This window comes from Ovis canadensis, chromosome 11 (assembly GCF_042477335.2).
Source record: "Ovis canadensis isolate MfBH-ARS-UI-01 breed Bighorn chromosome 11, ARS-UI_OviCan_v2, whole genome shotgun sequence".
Classification (NCBI taxonomy): Eukaryota; Metazoa; Chordata; class Mammalia; order Artiodactyla; family Bovidae; genus Ovis; species Ovis canadensis.
Window position 1 is genome coordinate 52,418,530 of NC_091255.1, and position 17,455 is coordinate 52,435,984.

At 59.7% G+C, this 17,455-nt stretch overlaps 1 protein-coding gene and 1 long non-coding RNA gene across 18 annotated transcripts; one reads left to right on the forward strand and one right to left on the reverse strand.

The window, feature by feature from the left end:
• Positions 1 to 215: 215 nt before the first annotated feature.
• On the reverse strand, positions 216 to 17,150 carry UBTF (upstream binding transcription factor). 17 transcript variants are annotated; one of them, XM_069543580.1, is made up of 21 exons: positions 16,815 to 17,122; positions 13,090 to 13,214; positions 11,386 to 11,561; positions 10,753 to 10,836; positions 10,504 to 10,659; positions 8,054 to 8,118; positions 7,653 to 7,773; positions 7,186 to 7,296; positions 6,702 to 6,835; positions 6,390 to 6,531; positions 6,055 to 6,096; positions 5,804 to 5,917; positions 5,546 to 5,701; positions 5,037 to 5,171; positions 4,765 to 4,875; positions 4,264 to 4,352; positions 3,971 to 4,160; positions 3,190 to 3,237; positions 2,797 to 2,868; positions 2,556 to 2,699; positions 216 to 2,473 (listed from the first exon to the last, which is right to left on the reverse strand). In XM_069543580.1, exons 2-21 carry the CDS (start codon positions 13,145 to 13,147, stop codon positions 2,348 to 2,350), a joined length of 2,274 nt encoding a protein of 757 aa, XP_069399681.1. In that variant the 5' UTR covers positions 13,148 to 13,214; positions 16,815 to 17,122; the 3' UTR covers positions 216 to 2,347. The 17 variants fall into 17 exon arrangements, with proteins under 17 accessions (XP_069399681.1, XP_069399684.1, XP_069399678.1 ...); XM_069543583.1 differs by lacking the exon at positions 7,186 to 7,296 and adding an exon at positions 16,132 to 16,612 and having other exon boundaries at positions 16,815 to 17,061; XM_069543577.1 differs by lacking the exon at positions 16,815 to 17,122 and adding an exon at positions 16,132 to 16,539.
• On the forward strand, positions 12,132 to 12,717 carry LOC138415250 (uncharacterized). The gene is made up of 2 exons (XR_011247165.1): positions 12,132 to 12,208; positions 12,522 to 12,717. It is a non-coding gene; the product is annotated as an uncharacterized lncRNA (long non-coding RNA).
• Positions 17,151 to 17,455: the final 305 nt, after the last annotated feature.

Consider the following 17,455-nt stretch of genomic DNA (forward strand, 5'->3'; position numbering starts at 1 on the left):
GACTACCTAAGTTAACAAACTGAATTGAGAACGTGCAAGAACAGTAGCACAAAACAATGTGAAAATAGGTTGCTATGGAGCCTTCAGGAATGAGGATGATTCTAGAAAGAAGAGGCAAACAAGTTGCCTTCAAGGGTCCTACCACACTGAGCCTGTTGGGTCACCTCTGCCACCACTCCCACTTCACTGAATCCAGTGATCAGACAGCAGTCAAATCTTTGTATTTTTACTTTATTATACAAAAAAAGGGAAAACAAAACTTCCACAGTTGGCCTTAAGCTTAGGCAGACACCTCTAAGCCATTCCCTCCCACCTCCCATGATACAAATTCAAGTTGTGGTTGTTGTTGAAACCTACAAAAACACTTCTTAAATATTAGAAAAAAACGGGGTTGGGGGGGAGAGCAGGGGTCCTCCCGCCCCAGTCATCCCATCCCAGTGCCAAAATGCACTCAGAGTGACCTCTTACAGCACCCACACCCCCACCCCCACAGCTATGTTTGTACTGTAAGAATTTTTCAATTTTTAAAACAGGAAAAAAAAGTGCCCCAAAGTTGTTTTTAAATGAAAAACACATTCCACTAAAACACAACAGCGCAGGGGCACTGGAACAGGGAAATGGGGCTCTCTGCAGGGGCTCTTGAGAAGAAATAGAACCTATGAACCCCTGTACCTAATTCCAGAAGCAGGACAAAGAAAGGGGAGTGGGGAGTAGGGAGTGTCCCCCACTAGCTCCTCCCACCCCCAGCACCACATCCGAGAGGCAAAGCAGATTATCTACCTTCCTCTGTGAGCGGGACCCACCTTTCCCACCACACCTCCTAGACAAGAGTTCTTCCTCTTGCCTTTCATTCAGAGGGGGAGGGTGGAAAAGCACAAACCCCCAATTAAATAGGTCACTGACATGATTGTTTAAAAAAATTTTGATCAAAAGCAACAACAAAAATTAAACCCACAGAGACTAGGTGGCTTGGCTTTTTGAGAGTCTAGGAATCAGGGTTCCAAAATCTGGGGGATGGCTGGGAAGGGTTAGGACAGCTGTCAAAGCAGCTTTTGCAGACCTCTCCCTCAGCTGTGGGTTTGGGGAGATGGGGTGGGGAAGGGAGCTGACCTGAGAAATCAAAGGAAATGGGGGTGGGGTAGCTGGAGGATATGGGGGGCAGGCAGGAGGGGTGTCTAAGAGCTTCCAACACATCTCTTGAAGCCCAGGTTCAGAGCCGACGGCGGCTAGGTGACCCCTCAGATGAGCTGGAGACACCTTTCCCGCCAAATAAAATATTTAAGGTTCACCTAGTCTGTCCCCCTCCCCACTGTCCTGATGGATACTGGAGACTTGCCGTAGCGCCAATGGCCCTGGCTGAGGGAGACCAGCAGAGGAAGCACCAGAGTGGCTTCAGTACACCCGAACTGAATCAGAGATCAGGCAAAGCGGAAGATATGGAGAAAAGGGCCACCCCAACCTATCCCCACCAGGGTCAGCGTCTCCATAGCCCTCACAACCCTTTTACCTTCTCTTACACACACAAATACACGTGCCTTTGCACACATCCACAGGTGCACCCATGCTATGTACAGGCCACAGGCATACACACACGCACACACGCGCGCACACACACACACTTTTCCATACACATCAAGACCGTTTTAAAAAAGCCCCAAACCTACCCTCTAAACCCTCCCTCTCCCAGAAATGACAACAGAGACGGCAGCCGAGATCGGTAGGAAACGTCTCGTTGACAGCTCAGAGCTTAAAAAAAAAATATATACACATATATAAAAAACACTTCTGCCCCCTCCCCCCCGCCCCTGTGAGTGGGTCCAGGCAGCTCCTTCCCGCAGGGGGCAGGGAAGAAGAGGGCCATGGGGCAAGGCCTATTTCTTCATAGGCGCCAGCCCTCTTCTCCCATGTTCCCTGCCTCCAGTTCCAATGCAGGGATCCAGGCTGCAAGCCCCTCTGGAAAGAAAGGGGTCTTCCTCAAGCTTCCACCCTCCCTTGGGTTGGGCTGCAGGTGTAGGGGGCCTCACTGAACTCTTTGGGAACCCCGACCCACTCCCGGGTCCATTGTCCATGCCGGAAACCGCAAGTGCAGAAGAGGGGGTGGGCTGGACCAGTCCGGTGGTGGCTCAGTCTGATGGGTACGCTCCCTGGAGGGCCCCCCAGGGCTGATGTCTCTGAGGCCGCAGAGTTCTGGCCTGGGCGCCTCCAGCGCCTACCCCCCACCGTGTTTTGTTTAAAAAAAAAAAAAAAGAAAGAAAGAAAGTGGGGGAGGCCAAGGGGCAGGGGACAGAACATGGGGGAGAAACAAAGGTGTTCAGCCGGAGAAGGGAGCCCCGGGTGGGGCTGAGCCTCAGTTGGAGTCAGAGTCCGAGGAGTCCCCCGAGGAGGAGGAGCTGGAGCTGCTGCCCTCGGACTCGTTGTCCTCATCCTCATCATCGTCCTCGTCGTCGTCCTCATCCTCATCGTCCTCCTCATTCTGGGCGACAAGGAAAGTATGGTCACCAGGGGGCCGTCCTGGCAGCCCCTCCGCCCCGCCAACCATGCCCCATCCACCCCACCTCATCCCCATCCTCGCTCTCATCCTCGCTGCTGGACTCGGAGGAGTCCCCGCCATCCTCAGAGGAGTCCCCGTTCTCATCATCTTCCTCCTCCTCATCCTCTTCGTCTTCATCCTCATCCTCTTCATCATCATCCTCAGACTCCTGGGAGGGATGGAAGCACATCGGTGGTCCCTGCCATGCCACTCAAGGCACCTCAAATCCCCCCACCCAGCCCCCCGTTCTGGGAGGGGCTCCTTACCGACTTAGATTGCAGGGCAGTCCGACTGGACTTGGGGTTTGGGCCTCGCAGCTTGGTCATGTTCTTACGTTTCTGTAGGAGGGGATGGGGACATGGGCAAAGGGAGTAGCCAGGAGTTCTGTACTGCTCCCCCCAGAAAGTGAAAGTCGTGTCCAACTCTTTGTGACCCCACGGACTTGGGCTCCTCTGTCCATGGGATTCTCCAGTCCAGAATAATGGAGTGGGTAGCCACTGCCTTCTCCAGGGGATCTTCCCAATCCAGGGATCAAACCCAGATCTCCCGAACTGCAGGCGGATTCTTCACCCTCTGAGCCACCAGGGAGCAACCCCCTAGCCCCCACCCCCACCACAAGTTCCCTCCTTATCCCAACAGCACCCTGCTCCCAGACTCACATTAGAGATGTACTCTTTATATGCCGCACGTTCCTGGGGAGACAGACTCTGGGGGAGACAGAGGAGGAGGTGAGGGCGGGAACATGACTCAAACTACTGCTGACTGAGCACACTGGTCAAGCACCAGGCATCATCATGCCACCTGCGCCCATCCCAGTCTCCTTGGGTCTCTGCAGAGAACGCTAAGGACCTGAGAACACAGCTCAGTATTTCTGCTTAAGATGCTCCAAAGCCTTTTCTAAGCTACCCCGTCCTAAGACTGCTTTCATGTCTGTCCTGTGCTCTACCCAAATGGAGGCTCCAGAGTCAGGGCCTTCTTCAACTCAGAGAAGCACCCCCGGAAGACTGCCCCAGAAGCCAAGCCCAGAGCCACTGCCAAGGCAATCTGGGGCTCACCAAATTGTCTGGAACCCTTAACCCCTGCTATTCCCCCTGGGTCCTTGGCCAACCCACCTGGGTGGCTGGGGAGGACACTGGTGACTCTCCCCACTTTACAGATCCGACTGCTCAAGCAAGGCACAGAAGGGGAGCTCAGAGGCTAGAGGCTGAGCCAGAGTCTTGGAGACATCCCCTGGTCCCGGCTGGAGGGAGGAAAAGTCAGTCTGACTTGGATCTTCCTACTCCCTGGCTGTGTGACCTGGGGTAAGTTACTTCACCTCTCTGAGCCTCAGTTTCCTTCTCTGATAGTAACCATTACCCTGAAGGACTGCTGGGACGCTGAATGAAATCACGAATGCAGACCAGCCAGCAGGAGGCTTCCTAGGGTCCCCTGCCCTCTCACCTTGACCCAGAGGTCCAGGTTCACTTTGTACTGTTTCTGCTGCTCCTCGGCCTGCTTCTTGTAGTGCTCCTTCTGGCTCTGGGAGATGCGGTGCCAGCGGCTGCCAATCTCCACCATGCGCTCCTTCAGCGGCAGGTGGTTCAGTTGCCCATTGGACAGCAGCTCCTGGGAGAACTTCTGATAACCATTCCTGGGAGGTGTGGGTGTCACAGGGAGGGTCAGGACACCAACCAAGCAGCCCCTCCACCCTGACCCTCCCCACCCCAAGGAGGGACTCTAGCCCCCAGACTCACATGGGAGGTTTCTTGGGTTCTCCCTGGAACTTCATCTTCTTGGAGGAGTTTGCAGCAGCCGGGGGTGCCCGCCTCTCACTGAGCTCTCTCTGTGAGGACACCCAGAAAGGTCACTATCCTCTCTCCTGCCCCATACCTGCAGTCCCTAGCTGACTCTCCTTTTAGTGCCAGGAAGGAGGAGAAACTAAGGCACAGCTAGGGAGCAATTTCCTAACCACTCACACCTTCGTCATGTAGGTCCTGCCGTCTGAAAGTGGTTTCATAATTGCACTCACATGATTGGTATCCTCACTCTCATTTTACTGATGCATGACTGAGGCTCAGAGAAGGAAGTTAAAAGACTTATTCAGGGTCACACAACCCAAGCTGGGACTTCTGGCTCCAAGTCCCACGCAGTAAGGAAAGCCACCCACCCGAGAGGATGTTCCTGAGTTTTAAGTGGGAGGAGGTGGCCCTAGCTCCATCCTGTCCCACTGAGCTAACCAGAAGCCCCCTTCCCACCTCGTATCGCTTTTGGTCTTCGGCTGCCTTCTTAATCCACATCAGTTTCTCCTTCTTTTCCATGTTGTTCCAAGTCATCTCCATGGCTTTCAAGGCCTTCTCCCGGTCATTCTGGGGACAGGGAAGGGTGTCAGAAGTGGGAGGGGTCACCTGGGGCTGCCCACTCTGTGGGCAGTAGCAGAACAACCCCTTTCCGAAGAGATTAATGATAAAGCAACTACTTATGCAGAAAGAAAGAAAAGGAAAAAGACCCCTTTCCCATTGCCTGCTACCTTGAAGCGGGCCAGGTAGTCGCCAATGACACTCTGTTGCCAGATCTCCTCTGCTCTCTTGGGCGACTCCGGCAACTTGCCTGGCTTCCTCTCCGACTGGGCCTTCAGCGCCGCCTCCCGGGCCTTGTACTTGGCCTGCGGAGGGACAGTAGAGGTGTCAGCCTTCCGGCCACCCCCAGGGGGCGCGCACGGCCCATCCTGCAATGGAAGGTTCTCCCCTCCACCAACGGGTGGGGAGGGGCAAGCGGAGGCGTGGGCTGGTGCAGATGTCTCCAGCCAGGGGCTCAAGCCGCCCAGCGGCCGGCTCCCCAGGGAGCCTACAGCCCACAGCTGACAGCTTCCCGCCTTCCGGCTCGCTAGGTTCCCAGCCCCACCATCTGCACTCAGGCCGCTGTGTGGCTCACACCTTACACACACACCCGGGGCAGGGTGAGGAAGTGCAGCTAGCCCCCGGGGGAGAAGCGGCCCAGACTCTGCCTGGCAGCCCCTTCTGGTCTGGCAAGCCTGACCTTTTTCTTCTCCGACAGGTCATTCCACATGCGGGCCAGCAGGCGGGTCAGCTCGCTCTCTGAGAGCTCGGGCCGCTCCTCCTGCAGCTGCCGCCGCTTCTCTTCCGAGAAGATGAACATGGCTGACACGGGCCTCTTGGGCTTCTCCGAGCCGCCCTTGTAGATGTGCAAAGAGGGTCGGCGTCCACGGGGTGCTCACAGGGAGCCCCGCCTCTTCCCCTCCACCCCACCTGCTGCTTGGTCATGCCCCCTGCCCACCTTGCCCGCATCCTGGGAGGGCTTCTTGGAGGCTGGGCTGGTGGCTTGCTTCTTGTTGATGTTCAACATCTTCTCTTCCCCCAGGACCCGCTGCTGCTCCTCTTCAGGCAGGCTCTGGTCAGGGAAAAAGAGGGGGCAGCATGGGGTTGAATACATAGTCCCTAGGCTGTGTCTGTGTTGTCCTAGGGGCCTTGCTCACCAACCACTCCCTGGCCTCTCTCTGCCCACTGCCCTCCCCGAAGAACACTCACCTCTAGAAAACGGAGCAGGTCCACCTCATAATCCTTCTTTTTCTGGGAAAGGAAGGGGAGTCAAGGTCAGTCAGGGGGCAGCCTCACTGGAGACCTCCTATGCTCCAGGGACCAACAGTCGCCTCTCAGAAAACCGTCCAGAGCCTGGCCAGGGCCCAGTCTCCCACCACACCTGGTAGGCAGGAGGCCCAGGACCCTGCCTTGATCAGCACAGACACTAAGCCAAGCACAACACCGCGTGTAAAGCAAGGGCCCAGGGTCAGACTTCATGCTTCAAAACCCCAAGGTTCTCCGGGCGTCCCGCCACTCCAGGGCTGGCCCTTGCCCCGGCGCACCTGGTCGCACTTCTTGTGGTAGGCATCTTTCTCCTTCTGGGAGAGCAGCTTCCACTGCTGGCTGCATAGCACCATGCGCTCTGTGCTGGGCACATCCTTCATGTTGGCCATCAGCTCTGCGCAGTACAGTGAGTAGCTGTTCCTGTCACAACCGGCAGTAAGGGAAGAGCATGCCTGTGAGTGACCAGGGAGGCCCTGGGCAGCGGCCCCCTTACTTCCAGAGCCTGGGCGGAGGTCCTTCATCAGCCCGGCTCCCTAGCTGCCTGCCGGCTCACCCCCCAACCCCCAACCCCAGGGCAGGGCAGCGCTCACGGAGGTGGCTTGGTGGGTCGCCCATCAAACTTGTCCTTGAGCTGGCGTTCAGCCTTGGTGAGGGTGGACTTGGTGATGCCCTCCTCACTGATGTTGAGCTCGGGGTGCTTCTGGATGTAGTCACGCATAATCTCCTGCAGAGTGAGGTTGAGGGGATGGAGGGCAATGGGGTGTGGGGTTAGCTGGGGCCGGGGGGGTGGGGGAGAGCCGCTGGGGAAGGGAGGCAGGGAGCCAAGCTGGGGGGTGGCCGTGCATCTGCTGTGTCACAAGAGACGTGGTGCCCTGCCCTGCCCTAGCCTGAGATCTCATGTTGGGGGGGGCAGGGGGGGCAGGGAAGGTAGGGGCAGAGGTGAGGGGCCCAGAAGGCCCCTCCCTCAGTGACGGGATGGGCAGTGACTGCCTCCCGCAGAACGCGGAGGCTGCAGAGTCAGAGGGCAGAGGCTCGTGAAGAGCCGGACGGGGAGGAGCGCAGCGGAAGCCTAACCTCGTACTCCTTCCGCTGCTCCAGGGCCTTATGAATCCATTTCAGCCTCTTTTTGTCCGAGAGCTGAGACCACTGCTTCCCCAGGGAGTCCTTCACCTCCTTCGTAGTGGCCTGCAAACCAAAAGCCGTCAGACACACACAGGCAGCCAGGGGGAGGGGGAAGGGGAAGGGGAGGGGGACACAGAGGCCCCCGCCCCCTCAGGCCACAGGAGGTCACAAGAGTGTCCCCCACGGGCCAGGAGGGGAAGGCAGAGAGGCGGAGGGTCCCGCCTGGGTGCGAGGGGACAGGCTCACACACGCACACGCACGCACGCACACGCCAGCTGGCCCAGGCCCTGTCCATGCAGCCCACCCCTGGGGAGGGGCCTCCTCTCCTGCTCCCCTGCACCATGCCCGGCCGACCTGCCGCGGCTCCCCCCTTGCCACCACCGTGCGCCCTCCCCACCACCCCTTGGCCGGACACTCACATCTGGCCGCACTTTGAGATACACCTTCTTCTCGTGGGTGTACCACAGCTGCTGGGGGGTTTTGGGCTTCTCGGGGATGTCCGACTTCTTGGCATTCTGGATTAGGTCTGGGTGATCCTCCCTAGCCAGGGCGCGGGGAGCGACAGTCAGTGGTTGGGGATGGGGGTCCTGCCAGGGCAGACCCTGGCTAGCTGCCCCACTCGCTAAGGCTCCTCAGCCCATCAGCTGGGGCCTAGTGGACCAGTGGTTAGCTGCCAGTCTCTGCCCCTGAATGTGAACCACTACGGTCAACAAGTGACCCATCCATCTTCCATGCCTCATGGGTGTTGAGCGCCAGGCTCTAATCCCCTCTCCTGCCACACCCAGCACCCTGTGGCCTCCTCTGGGCTCCACTGCCTTACCTGAATCGGGCGAGGTTTCGCTCAAACTCCTGTTTCTCCCTCTGGAAGTCCTGAATATATTTCATCTGGGGGGAGGAGGCGATGGGGTCATCCATGACCCAAGAGCTGAGCCACAAACCCCACCAAGTCCTCCTTGCTACCTATTTTGCCTCCCTGTCAGTGATGTGTATGGAGAATGTCCTGAGTAGGGGGGTGGGGGAAGGGAAGATGGTGGCCTGCCTTCTGGTGGGTTGGTGGCGGGTGGGGGGGGGAACTCTGTAGCTGACACTAGGACCTACAGGGGTCTCCCAGAACACATCCCATCCCCTCACTTTAAGAAAGGGAGAGTCCCAGGATGGGGGTGGAGGTGGGGTGGCCACATGGCATTACCCAGTCATTCACTAAGCAGGGACAGCACTGGGATTCCCCGAGATAGTCCCCCTCTGCCTTTCCCCAACACCAAGGAAACCCCCAGGGAGGGAGTCAGGGAGGGCATAGGCCTTGCCTGTCGCTCGCTCCTCCTCTGTCTGTGGCAGCTAATACTAGTGTGCCCTCTCAGGTGGCCCACAGGGCTGGGGGCAGGCTGAGTCCCACTTCTAAGGCACTGAGGAGAGAGACTTAACTGACTGCATCCCAGAGTGAATTCTTGTCTTCTGAAGCTGGATTCCCCCCACCTCCAATCCTCTCTTTGGGTCCCTGGTTGTCCTTGGCGATCCTGACACCATCCCCGCCACAACCCTCAGTCATGACCACTTTCCCTGCCTCCGATCCCTTCTTCCAGGTTCTTGGCTCCCTGCGCCATCCCTCCCCCAGCCCCTTCCTTCTCTCACCCTGGTCCCCCCTTCCCACCATCCCATCTCTATCCCTGCATCCTTCCTGCCTCCCTGCACCCCTCCCTCTTGGACTTCTTTTCCAGCCTGTCTCTTTCCCTTCTTCGTCTACCTCCCCTCCTGGCCCCAGTTCAACGTCCCTCTTTCCTTTCTCCCTCTTCTTCCCAGATTCACAACCAGAATAGCGCTGGAGGCGGCCAGGGACACATGCTACTTGAGCCCAACCTCTGCCTCTCATCAGGTGCGAGAAGCAAGGCCGTTCTGCTTCCCTCTGAGGTTTCCACAAAAAAACCGAGAGCAGAGCCCTGCCTCCTTCGCCCCAGTCTCAGCTCTCCTCTCACAGAAACAGCAGCTTTCAGAGCCAGAAGGCACCACCCAGATCAGGCTCAACCTCCACGCCTCAGATCAAGACCAGGCCCAGAAGATGGAAATGACTTACCAAAGGGCACATGTACGGTGATGCAGTGGCAGTTCAGGGGAACAGGCTCAGTGTGTCCCCTAGGCCAGCACTCTGTCCACTGTACCTCGGAGTTTCCTCTGTCCCGCCCTGGTCCTGAGACCCTCTGCCTCTCCCTCTCACCCCATGGGAACATCTGGGCAGTGTGTATACAGTCAGCTCTGCAACAGCCCCATCAGAGGGGTCAAGAATAGCTCCAGCAATTCGTACTCCAGCTTGGTTCAGGCAGCAGCTGCAGACAGCTGGATGGACCCAGTCAAGCGAGCTCCTTTTTTTGGGTACAAGACCAGGCCATGTGAGCCCGAAGCCAGGGTGTGCAAACTGGGACAAGGGCTGCTCCCAGGGCTGGTGCCCTCCCGAGAGCCAGCTGCCTACACTGTCTCCTCTCCAGCAAGTGTGCCTTCTTGTCTCTTCTGCTGCCCCTCGCTAGCATCTCTCCCTGGCTCCATCTCACCAGGCAGTATCTCCTCTGTGCGTCTCTTTCTGCCCACCGCCTCTCACTGTTGTCCTACCTGCAGGCTCCTCCGATGCTGTGCTGCCTGTTTCTCCCAGGGACCACACAACCTCACTGTGTTGACCATGTCCACCCCTGCCTGGGAGGCTGGGGCAGCCTCTACCCAAGGTTAATGGGCTTGACAATCCGGGACAGCACGGGGCCACAAAGGACAATATGTGTAAGGGGGAGGAAGTCCATGTAACCTGGGGACGCACCCGTTACCTGCCTAGAGAAGAGGGCTAGGCAGAGAGCCCAGGCACTAAACCATGGTCCTGGGACACGATGCCCTCCTGCACCCCAGTTCCTCTGACCGCAAAATTCAGACCACTCAGTCTCCTGGAGTTACCTCTATGAGCATCAAGTGAGACCATGTGGGGAAACGTCAGACGTGAATGTGCAAGCCTAACAGTGAGGACATGTGTGTGAAAGAGGACGTGTGTTATAGTGTCTGTCTTGGTCGTGGTTACATCTGTAGCAGTGCCAACACCTGAGGGTGTGTGGGCCCAGGAGGCGATGATCAGGTGCGCTCCCCAAGGCCCTCCTCTACTCTGCTGACCCACCCACGCCCCTGACGCCAGGTCCCTCGGTCTAAACCCTTGCTGCCCCCCTACCCCCTGAGCCAGATAACCTACACCATACCAGCTTCTCCCCACCTCTTCCCTCTGCACCTTAGCCCCCCGCCCCCCACCTTCTTCTTCTCCGGCAGTTCCTTGTATTTCTTGGACAGAATCTTGGTCAGGTCCAGGTTACTCATCTCCGGGTGGAGTTTAGCATACTTGGCCCGCTTCTCCATGAAGAAGCGAAAGTAAGGGGTCAGGGGCTTCTTTGGGAAGTCCGGATGTTTCTGGAAGGAGGGACAAGGACACAGTCTAGGTGAGACACTGGTCTTTGAGCCTTGCTTTTCTGAACTCTCGTGTTCCTCCACTTGGAAACTCACCTTGAGTTTTTTGCCTTTGTAAGGATTTTTAACGTGTTCCTGAGCATCGAGGATCAATTCTGTCAATGTACGGAACTTTCTCACCTGGAGGAAGAAAGGAGGTGAGGATAAGGGGAAGTACCAAAGAGGGGAATGCCACCCTGGAGCATACCCTCGTTTTCCAACAGGCCTTCTCTACTTTCCACTAGATTGAAGATATCAAAGGAGAAGGGCTGGGGTCGAGAGCGACACAGCTCAGGCTGTGCTGATACCCAGGCACTGGCCCATGTTTACTGCAGAGGTCCGGGCAGTCGGTACACATCGTAGGAGAGCAAGAAGGCGACCACCTGACCTCGAAATGGTTGTCCATGTCAGCACCTCATTCAATCCCCAGAACAGCTCAGGTGACAGATGCTCTAAGACGGTAAGTATTCAAGGCCACATAGCTTAGAAAGTAGAACTGAGAAGTCTTGGCCAGTGCTGTCAACCGTGCCAACTCCCGAAATGCACAAGGGCGACCACACGAGGACCTCGCCTGGTCTCTTTCCTTCCTGTTTATAGACTTCTGTTTCATCTCCCCCACCAAGAAGGCTGAAGCAAGGGTAGGTGGAGATGTGTGTTCGAATGTGTTGGGGAGGGAGGGGACTCCATTACCTCGTTAGAAATCTCCACCCATTTCAGCTTGCACATGTCTCCAGAAAAGTCTTTAAATGCTACTTTTTCCCAGTCCATATGTGACTCGGTGGTTTTGAACTTGGAGCTGTCATTGGATGGAATGTTGTTCTTCATGCATTCCAGCAAAGTCAACATGTCTTCCTGGGACCAGCGGTCTGGGAAGGGTAAGAAAGGCCATTATGCCTGGCTCATGCCAGCCCCCATCTGTTCCCTGGTCCTTAAGCACTCAACCCTTCCTTCCCAGAGCATCTCAGACCCTTCAGATGGTTATCTCCATCTGAAGACACAGACATCACATGGCCTGGCCCTAAGGAAAAGCTGTGGCCATATAGATTAGAGCAGGGACTCCAGTCCAAACAACATCACCCCTGGAAAACCAGACTTGGACTCAAATTTGGCTTACTTCAAAGCTATTATCATTTCTAACGTGCCAGCCTGCCATGGGTTACAGTTTATTGTAGGGAAAGGGGGAGGGGAAGGAAGCCACAGTGATTTGGGACCCTGATGGAGAACAGCTAGCTTACTGCAGAAGAAAGGGAAACAAAGAGACCACACACCTAAACGTGAAGCTAAATTCAGTCCCAGCTCTACGTGGCTACCCTAAATGTGCAGACTGAGGCAGGGGTGTGGGCCACAAGGAGAACCCACGGCAATGTTTTGCTCCAGCATAGCTGGAGACTAACATTAAAGATGTGAGTATTCCACCACCCTATCCTCTCTCTCAGAAAGGACCAAAGGAGACTTTGGAGCAAGTAAAAGAATGATAGAGCCATACAAGGCAGCTAAGAGGCAAAGCCAGCAGGTGGGCAAAGGGTGAGCTCTGCTCCAGGGAGGGCCCCCCACCCTAGAATTCTGAGTTGTTTTCCCAGCCCAATTCCCCATGGAAGCAAAAAAAAAAAAAAAAAAAAGGAGTCTGGACCAGCTATTTCCAGCCACTCCATAAAGGCAGCTCCATTAAGGGCTCTCTGGAGGGGACTACTGGGGAAGGTGAGCTAGGATGATAGCCAACCACGGCTAGGAGTCAAAAGGGCTCTTGACTTGCATTCACATCTGGTCACCTGGGTCAGGGTTTTTGCAGGAGGGTCACATGAACCCATAATCCTCTCTCCTCTCAGTGCCCCACAGGCATTGCCAGATGCTCAGATTCATCCTACCCACCCTGCCACCCTACAACTGGATCCCCACTGGATGTGGTAGAGTATAATTAAGTGTGTTTGAGGTCTCCAGCCATCAAAACACCCTTTCTCTCCAACCTGCCTCACCAAAAACTATGCCCTCTTAATAACAATTAAAAAAAAACAACCCTGAAAAGCTTTCCCAAATCCCTCTCATCTCCCCCTTGCTCCCATATTCCTTGTCTCTCCTCCCATTCCAGGACACTGCTGAGGACACACTCGGGGTGACTGGGAACCCCAGAAGGAAGGCTTAAACAGGCCTCCTCCTCCCTCTCTAACCTGGGGGTGAGGGGAATGGAGTGTGAAAAATACAATTTGTAGGTTCAAAGCCAAATAATTTGGGTTTAGCCAAACACCCAGTGTGAGGGGTGTTTGACACTCAAGTGCCTTCCTCCCATTTCAGTTCAGAGAACCCCGATGGGAGAAAACCTTTAGAAGGAGAGTGGGCCTCGCATTCCTACGTGAGAATGGAGGGTTTAAGTTAGAGGGCTGAGGCTGGGGCTCCTACCTTGGCCTTTAGGGGCGGCCATTTCCAGGTCTGTGGGGCAGTCGGCTTCTCCGTTCATTCTCCAGCCGTCCAGCCACTTCCTCGGTCGTGCTGGCCAGGCAAGCCGGGGTCAAAGCCACCTCACCCTTTAGAAAAGACACCAGTCCCCTCTCAGGCGGGCTGAGAGGTGGGGGACTGTCTATCACTCCCTCCCCGAAAGGGGAGGGGGACATAACCCCACACTCTCAGAGAGACCCAGCCAAGACTCCAGAAGACTTGATGAGTTGGTGGGGGTGAGAGTGCACTCCTCTACCTCCTAACCCCACCCCCAGCCCCTACAGCCTCTACAGCTCCACTCATAGGCGTGCGCCCTCCGCTGCCCACGCGAGACACTGCTCCGCGCTCCAGCGCGCCGCGAGCGCCCGCCCTCCGCCCTCCGCCCTCCTTCCCCCACCCCGGCAAAAAAAAAAAAAAAAAAAACTCCTCCTCTTCTGTGCGCCCCGCCCCGGGGAGGCCCCAGGCTGGAGGGCGGGGGAGGAGGAAGGGCGGGTAAAGGGCGCGCGCGGTCGCGGAAGCGGGCACGCGCCTCAGTCTCCTCCTCCCGCTCCCCCCGGCCGGTTCCCCCCGCCTCCGCAACCCGGCGGGGACCCGGACGCAGCGCAGCCGCCGCCAGCCCCGGAGCGCAGCGGCCGCACCGCCCCCGGGGACCGGATCCGGATTCCCGACGCCCTCCCCCTCAGGCTCCCGACGCCGTCCCCGCCCGCCTGGGCGGGCAAGCAGCCGGAGAGAAGCGGCCTGGCCTGTCCCCCGCCCCCGAGCCACCCACCCCGGCCAGAGGCGCCGCCACCGCCCAGCCACCCCGACGCGCACGGAGGAACCCGGCGCAGAGGCGCGACCACGGCGGGAACCGCCGCCTCCTCCCCCGAGCCTGCGGCCCAGCCCCGCCGGCGCCCCCGCCCGGGCCTCCGGGGAGCCGAGCCAAGGAGAGGGCGGGAGGACGGCGGCCGGGAGGCGGGGGAGCAGCGCTCACCGGCCCCGCCGCCCCCTCCGGCGGCCGGCGAGAACTGCGCCTGCCGGCTCGGAGAAGCGCGGGCTCCTCCGCCCGCGGCCGGGGCTCGGCTTGGGCCTCGCTTCCTGCCCTCCCCTCCCCCGGCTCTCGGCGTCCTCTCCATTTGCCCTGGTCCTCTCTCGCCCAGTTCTCTGCCTGGAACTCGCCCCGGGTCTCCAGGCGTCCACCGCACCCACGGCTCGCTCCCCGCCGCCTGGCCCCGGCCCCGACCCGGCGCGCGTCCTCAGCCGCCTCGGTTACCCGGCGCAGCGCGGCCTCCGGGCTTCCCGCTCCGGCGGCTCCCTCCCCGGCTCTGAGCGGCGGCGCCCTCCCCCGCTCGGCCGGGCACAGCCGCAGCTCCCTCCCGCGGCGGCAGCGGCTCCTCCTCCGGGCGCGGCGGCGGCGGCGCTGGGGCGGCGGCTGCTGCTGTGGCGGCGGCGGCTGCGGCTGTGGCTGCTGCCTGCTGCTCCTCGCGGCGAAAAGCACAAAGCACAGCGCCCTCCGCCTGCAGGCAGCCCGCCCGCCGCCCGCCCGCCGGCCCCGGCCTCAGCTCGCACACCCCCCGCCGCCGCCGCAGCCTCCGCCGCCGGAGCGGGGAGGAGGAGGGAGAAGGGAGGAGGAGGAGCGGGAGGGGGGGCGGGAGAAGCGGGGCAGCGAGCGCGTCCTTCCCCGTAGAGCGCACACCGACCCCCGGGGAGCGAGCGCCAGCCCGCCCGCCTCGCCGGCTCCGCTCCCTCCCACAGCCTGCCCGGGCGGGCTCCGCGGGGGGCAGCTGGGAGGAGGGGCGGGAGCTGGGGGGACCCGGGCGGCCGAGGCGGAGGGAAGGAAGGAGGGGAGGGGGGTAGTGCTGGTGGTGGTGGTGGTGGTGGCGGCGGCGGCGGCTGCTGCTGCCGCCGGGGAGGGGGGGGGGGGTCGGGGCAGGGAGACACGCAGCCGCCCGGATGGCGGCGGGGCTCGGAGCCGAGGCGGGCGGGCGCCGAGAGCGACCTCGCCAGACCCGCGGGGGAACTAGCAGGCTCGGCCGGCGCAGGAGGGAGGGCGCGAGGCGCGACCGCAGAGAGGGTGCCGGAGGGCCCCCCGGCAGCTGGAGAGGCTCCGGGGGTGTTTGCAGCCCAGCTCCAGAGCTCTCTCCCCCAGCTCAGATTCGGGCTTCCACTCCAGCCCTCACCCGCTCACTCGCCCGCCTCCCGGAGCGGGCATTTCGCGCCCACCCTTATCCCCGGAGCGTAGCCACCGGCTTGGGGCGCACGCAAGCCAATCGCCGTGCCAGGCTTCGGAGCCTGCCTCGCTGCTAAGCAGCACACACACGAAACTTGAAAAAAAAAAATCCCTAAAAAATGTCCTCTTTGCAAATTAAAACAAAAAAAAAATCTTTGCTCTTTAAATCCCCCAAGCGGCGATAAAGCTACGAGTCGGCGGAGGAGCCTCTGTGGGAGCTGGTTCAATCCAGCCCGGCATGGCTCCCCAGGCCTGCCCGGGCGCATGGAGATCGGCGCCGCCGCCACTCGTAGAAACCCCTCTCCCCCGAAATCCGCGGCGCCGGGGCTCACTTACCGAGCGTGTGAATGGGAGCACGGGCCAAGGGCACCTTAAGGGTGCGGCGGGCCGAAGAGCTGAGCCGCAGCTCCGCCGCAGCCGACGCCGGGGCAGCAAGCCGCCAGACAAAGCCCGAGATGGCGAAGCGGAGCGACGGCTAATGGCGAGCCCCACGCGCCGCGCTCCGCCCGCCCCGCTCCGCCCGCCCGCCCGCCCGCCTCGGCGCAGCGCAGCGCCGCTCCGAGCGCTAGCCCGTCAGAGCCGCCTCGGCGCCGCCGCCTCCCGGGCCACCCCGGCCTCGCCTGGCCCCTCCGCCTCCTCCGGGCGACTCAGCCTCACCCCTTCCCTCCCACCGTGCTGGGGGCTGCACGAAAATAAAAAAAAAGAAAAGGAAAAATGCTTTTCTTTTTTTTTTCCTCCTTTTGGCAGGGCGGGCGTGTTGAGACTTTCGAGTCTTTTTGCCCCCAGCTCGCACTCACCTGCGGAGCCGCCGGGAGGGCTGGGGGTGGGGGCGCGTGGGGCTGGAGCCGGCGAGCGCGGGTTGAAAGCTAGCCAAGCTCTGCAGCGCCCGACCCGGGCGTATACGCCGCCGCCAGTCCCCGCAGAGAAATCGTCCTCCTACCCCCGCCTCCATCGCTCTGCGTTTCTCTTCCAATCAGCCGATCGCTTGGCGGCTCCTCCATTCTCCGGCCAAGCCTGCTGCCTAGAGCGAGCTCCACTCCTCCATCTGCTCGCCCGGCTCCTCGCTCCCCTGCCGGGGCCGGCGAGGCGACGTTGGGCCGGAGGGGGATTTGCGAGGGAACCTGCCGGCTTCCCGCTCCCATTGCTCCCTCCCCGCTGCCTCCTGCTTCTCTCCTGCGTCTTTCCAACTCTCCCCTGTCGCCACTGGTGTGTGTCTGAGTGTATGCGCGGGTTTCTTTCTTTCTTTTTTTTTTTTTATTGCTCTTTGCTTTTGCAACCCTGGAGCCAAAGCAGGGTGGGGGGGAGAGAGAAGGGGGGGAAGGGTGTTACCAAAAAAAAAAAAAAAAGCAAGCAAGAAAAGCTCTTAGGTTTGCAACACATTGGAAAACCGGGGGAGTGCCCCGCCTCGTCCGTTCTCGGTGCCCCGCGAGGGCCTTCCGGGTTTTAGAGCGAACCTCTCGCTATTCTCAATGCCCCTCACCTCCTCCGAGTTTAGGATCCGAGGAGTCCGAGCAAAGAGTTCTCCCCTTGGGCCATAGTAAAGGGGTGTCAGGGTGAGAGTTGGGGGCATTTTTCAAGAAGCAGCAACCATCCGTCCCACCCCTGCTTCGGTAGCTGGGCCGCGGGAGTCGGTTGAGAGCAAAAATCCCGGTGGGTTTAGGCGAAGGGGATTCCGGGGCGAAGCGGAGCCGCGAGACCGCGCTTTGCGCATCTCCCCTTCGGTCTCTGCCTCCAGTCTCCAGCCTGCTCCCCCTTTAATTTCCAAACCCCCCCCCCCCCCTTTAATCTAATTTCTTCCAACTCCACCTTTGTTGTTAACCGGCGTCACGCCCGGACCAGCCAATCCCCGGCACGCTATCAGCTTGTCAAAAAGGCTTGGCCAGCCCTGGGAAAGCAGGCCGCGGGCTCTGCTCCCCCTGCCCCTCCTCCCCCCGGCGGCGGCGGGGAGCCGCGAGGGGAGCCTGGCACCCCGGCCTCGCCGCCAGAGCCCCAGCGGGGCAGCCTTCCCGTAGGCCTCCGCTCTCCACCATCCTGCGGGCCGGAGATAGAAAGGCCTAGGCGCGACCACCATCTACCCTCCCACTGCCGTCGGCTGCGGTTGTCTGTCTCTGCCTCTCCTCC

Coding starts and splice junctions, on each gene's coding strand:
- UBTF (XM_069543580.1), bottom strand. CDS start 13,147: ATGAACGGAGAAGCCGACTGCCCCACAGACCTGGAAATGGCCGCCCCT. Junction 6,097..6,389: donor ACCACAAGAAGTGCGACCAG/GTGCGCCGGGGC, acceptor TTCCTTTCCCAG/AAAAAGAAGGATTATGAGGT. Junction 4,353..4,764: donor AAGACCAAAAGCGATACGAG/GTGGGAAGGGGG, acceptor GTGTCCTCACAG/AGAGAGCTCAGTGAGAGGCG.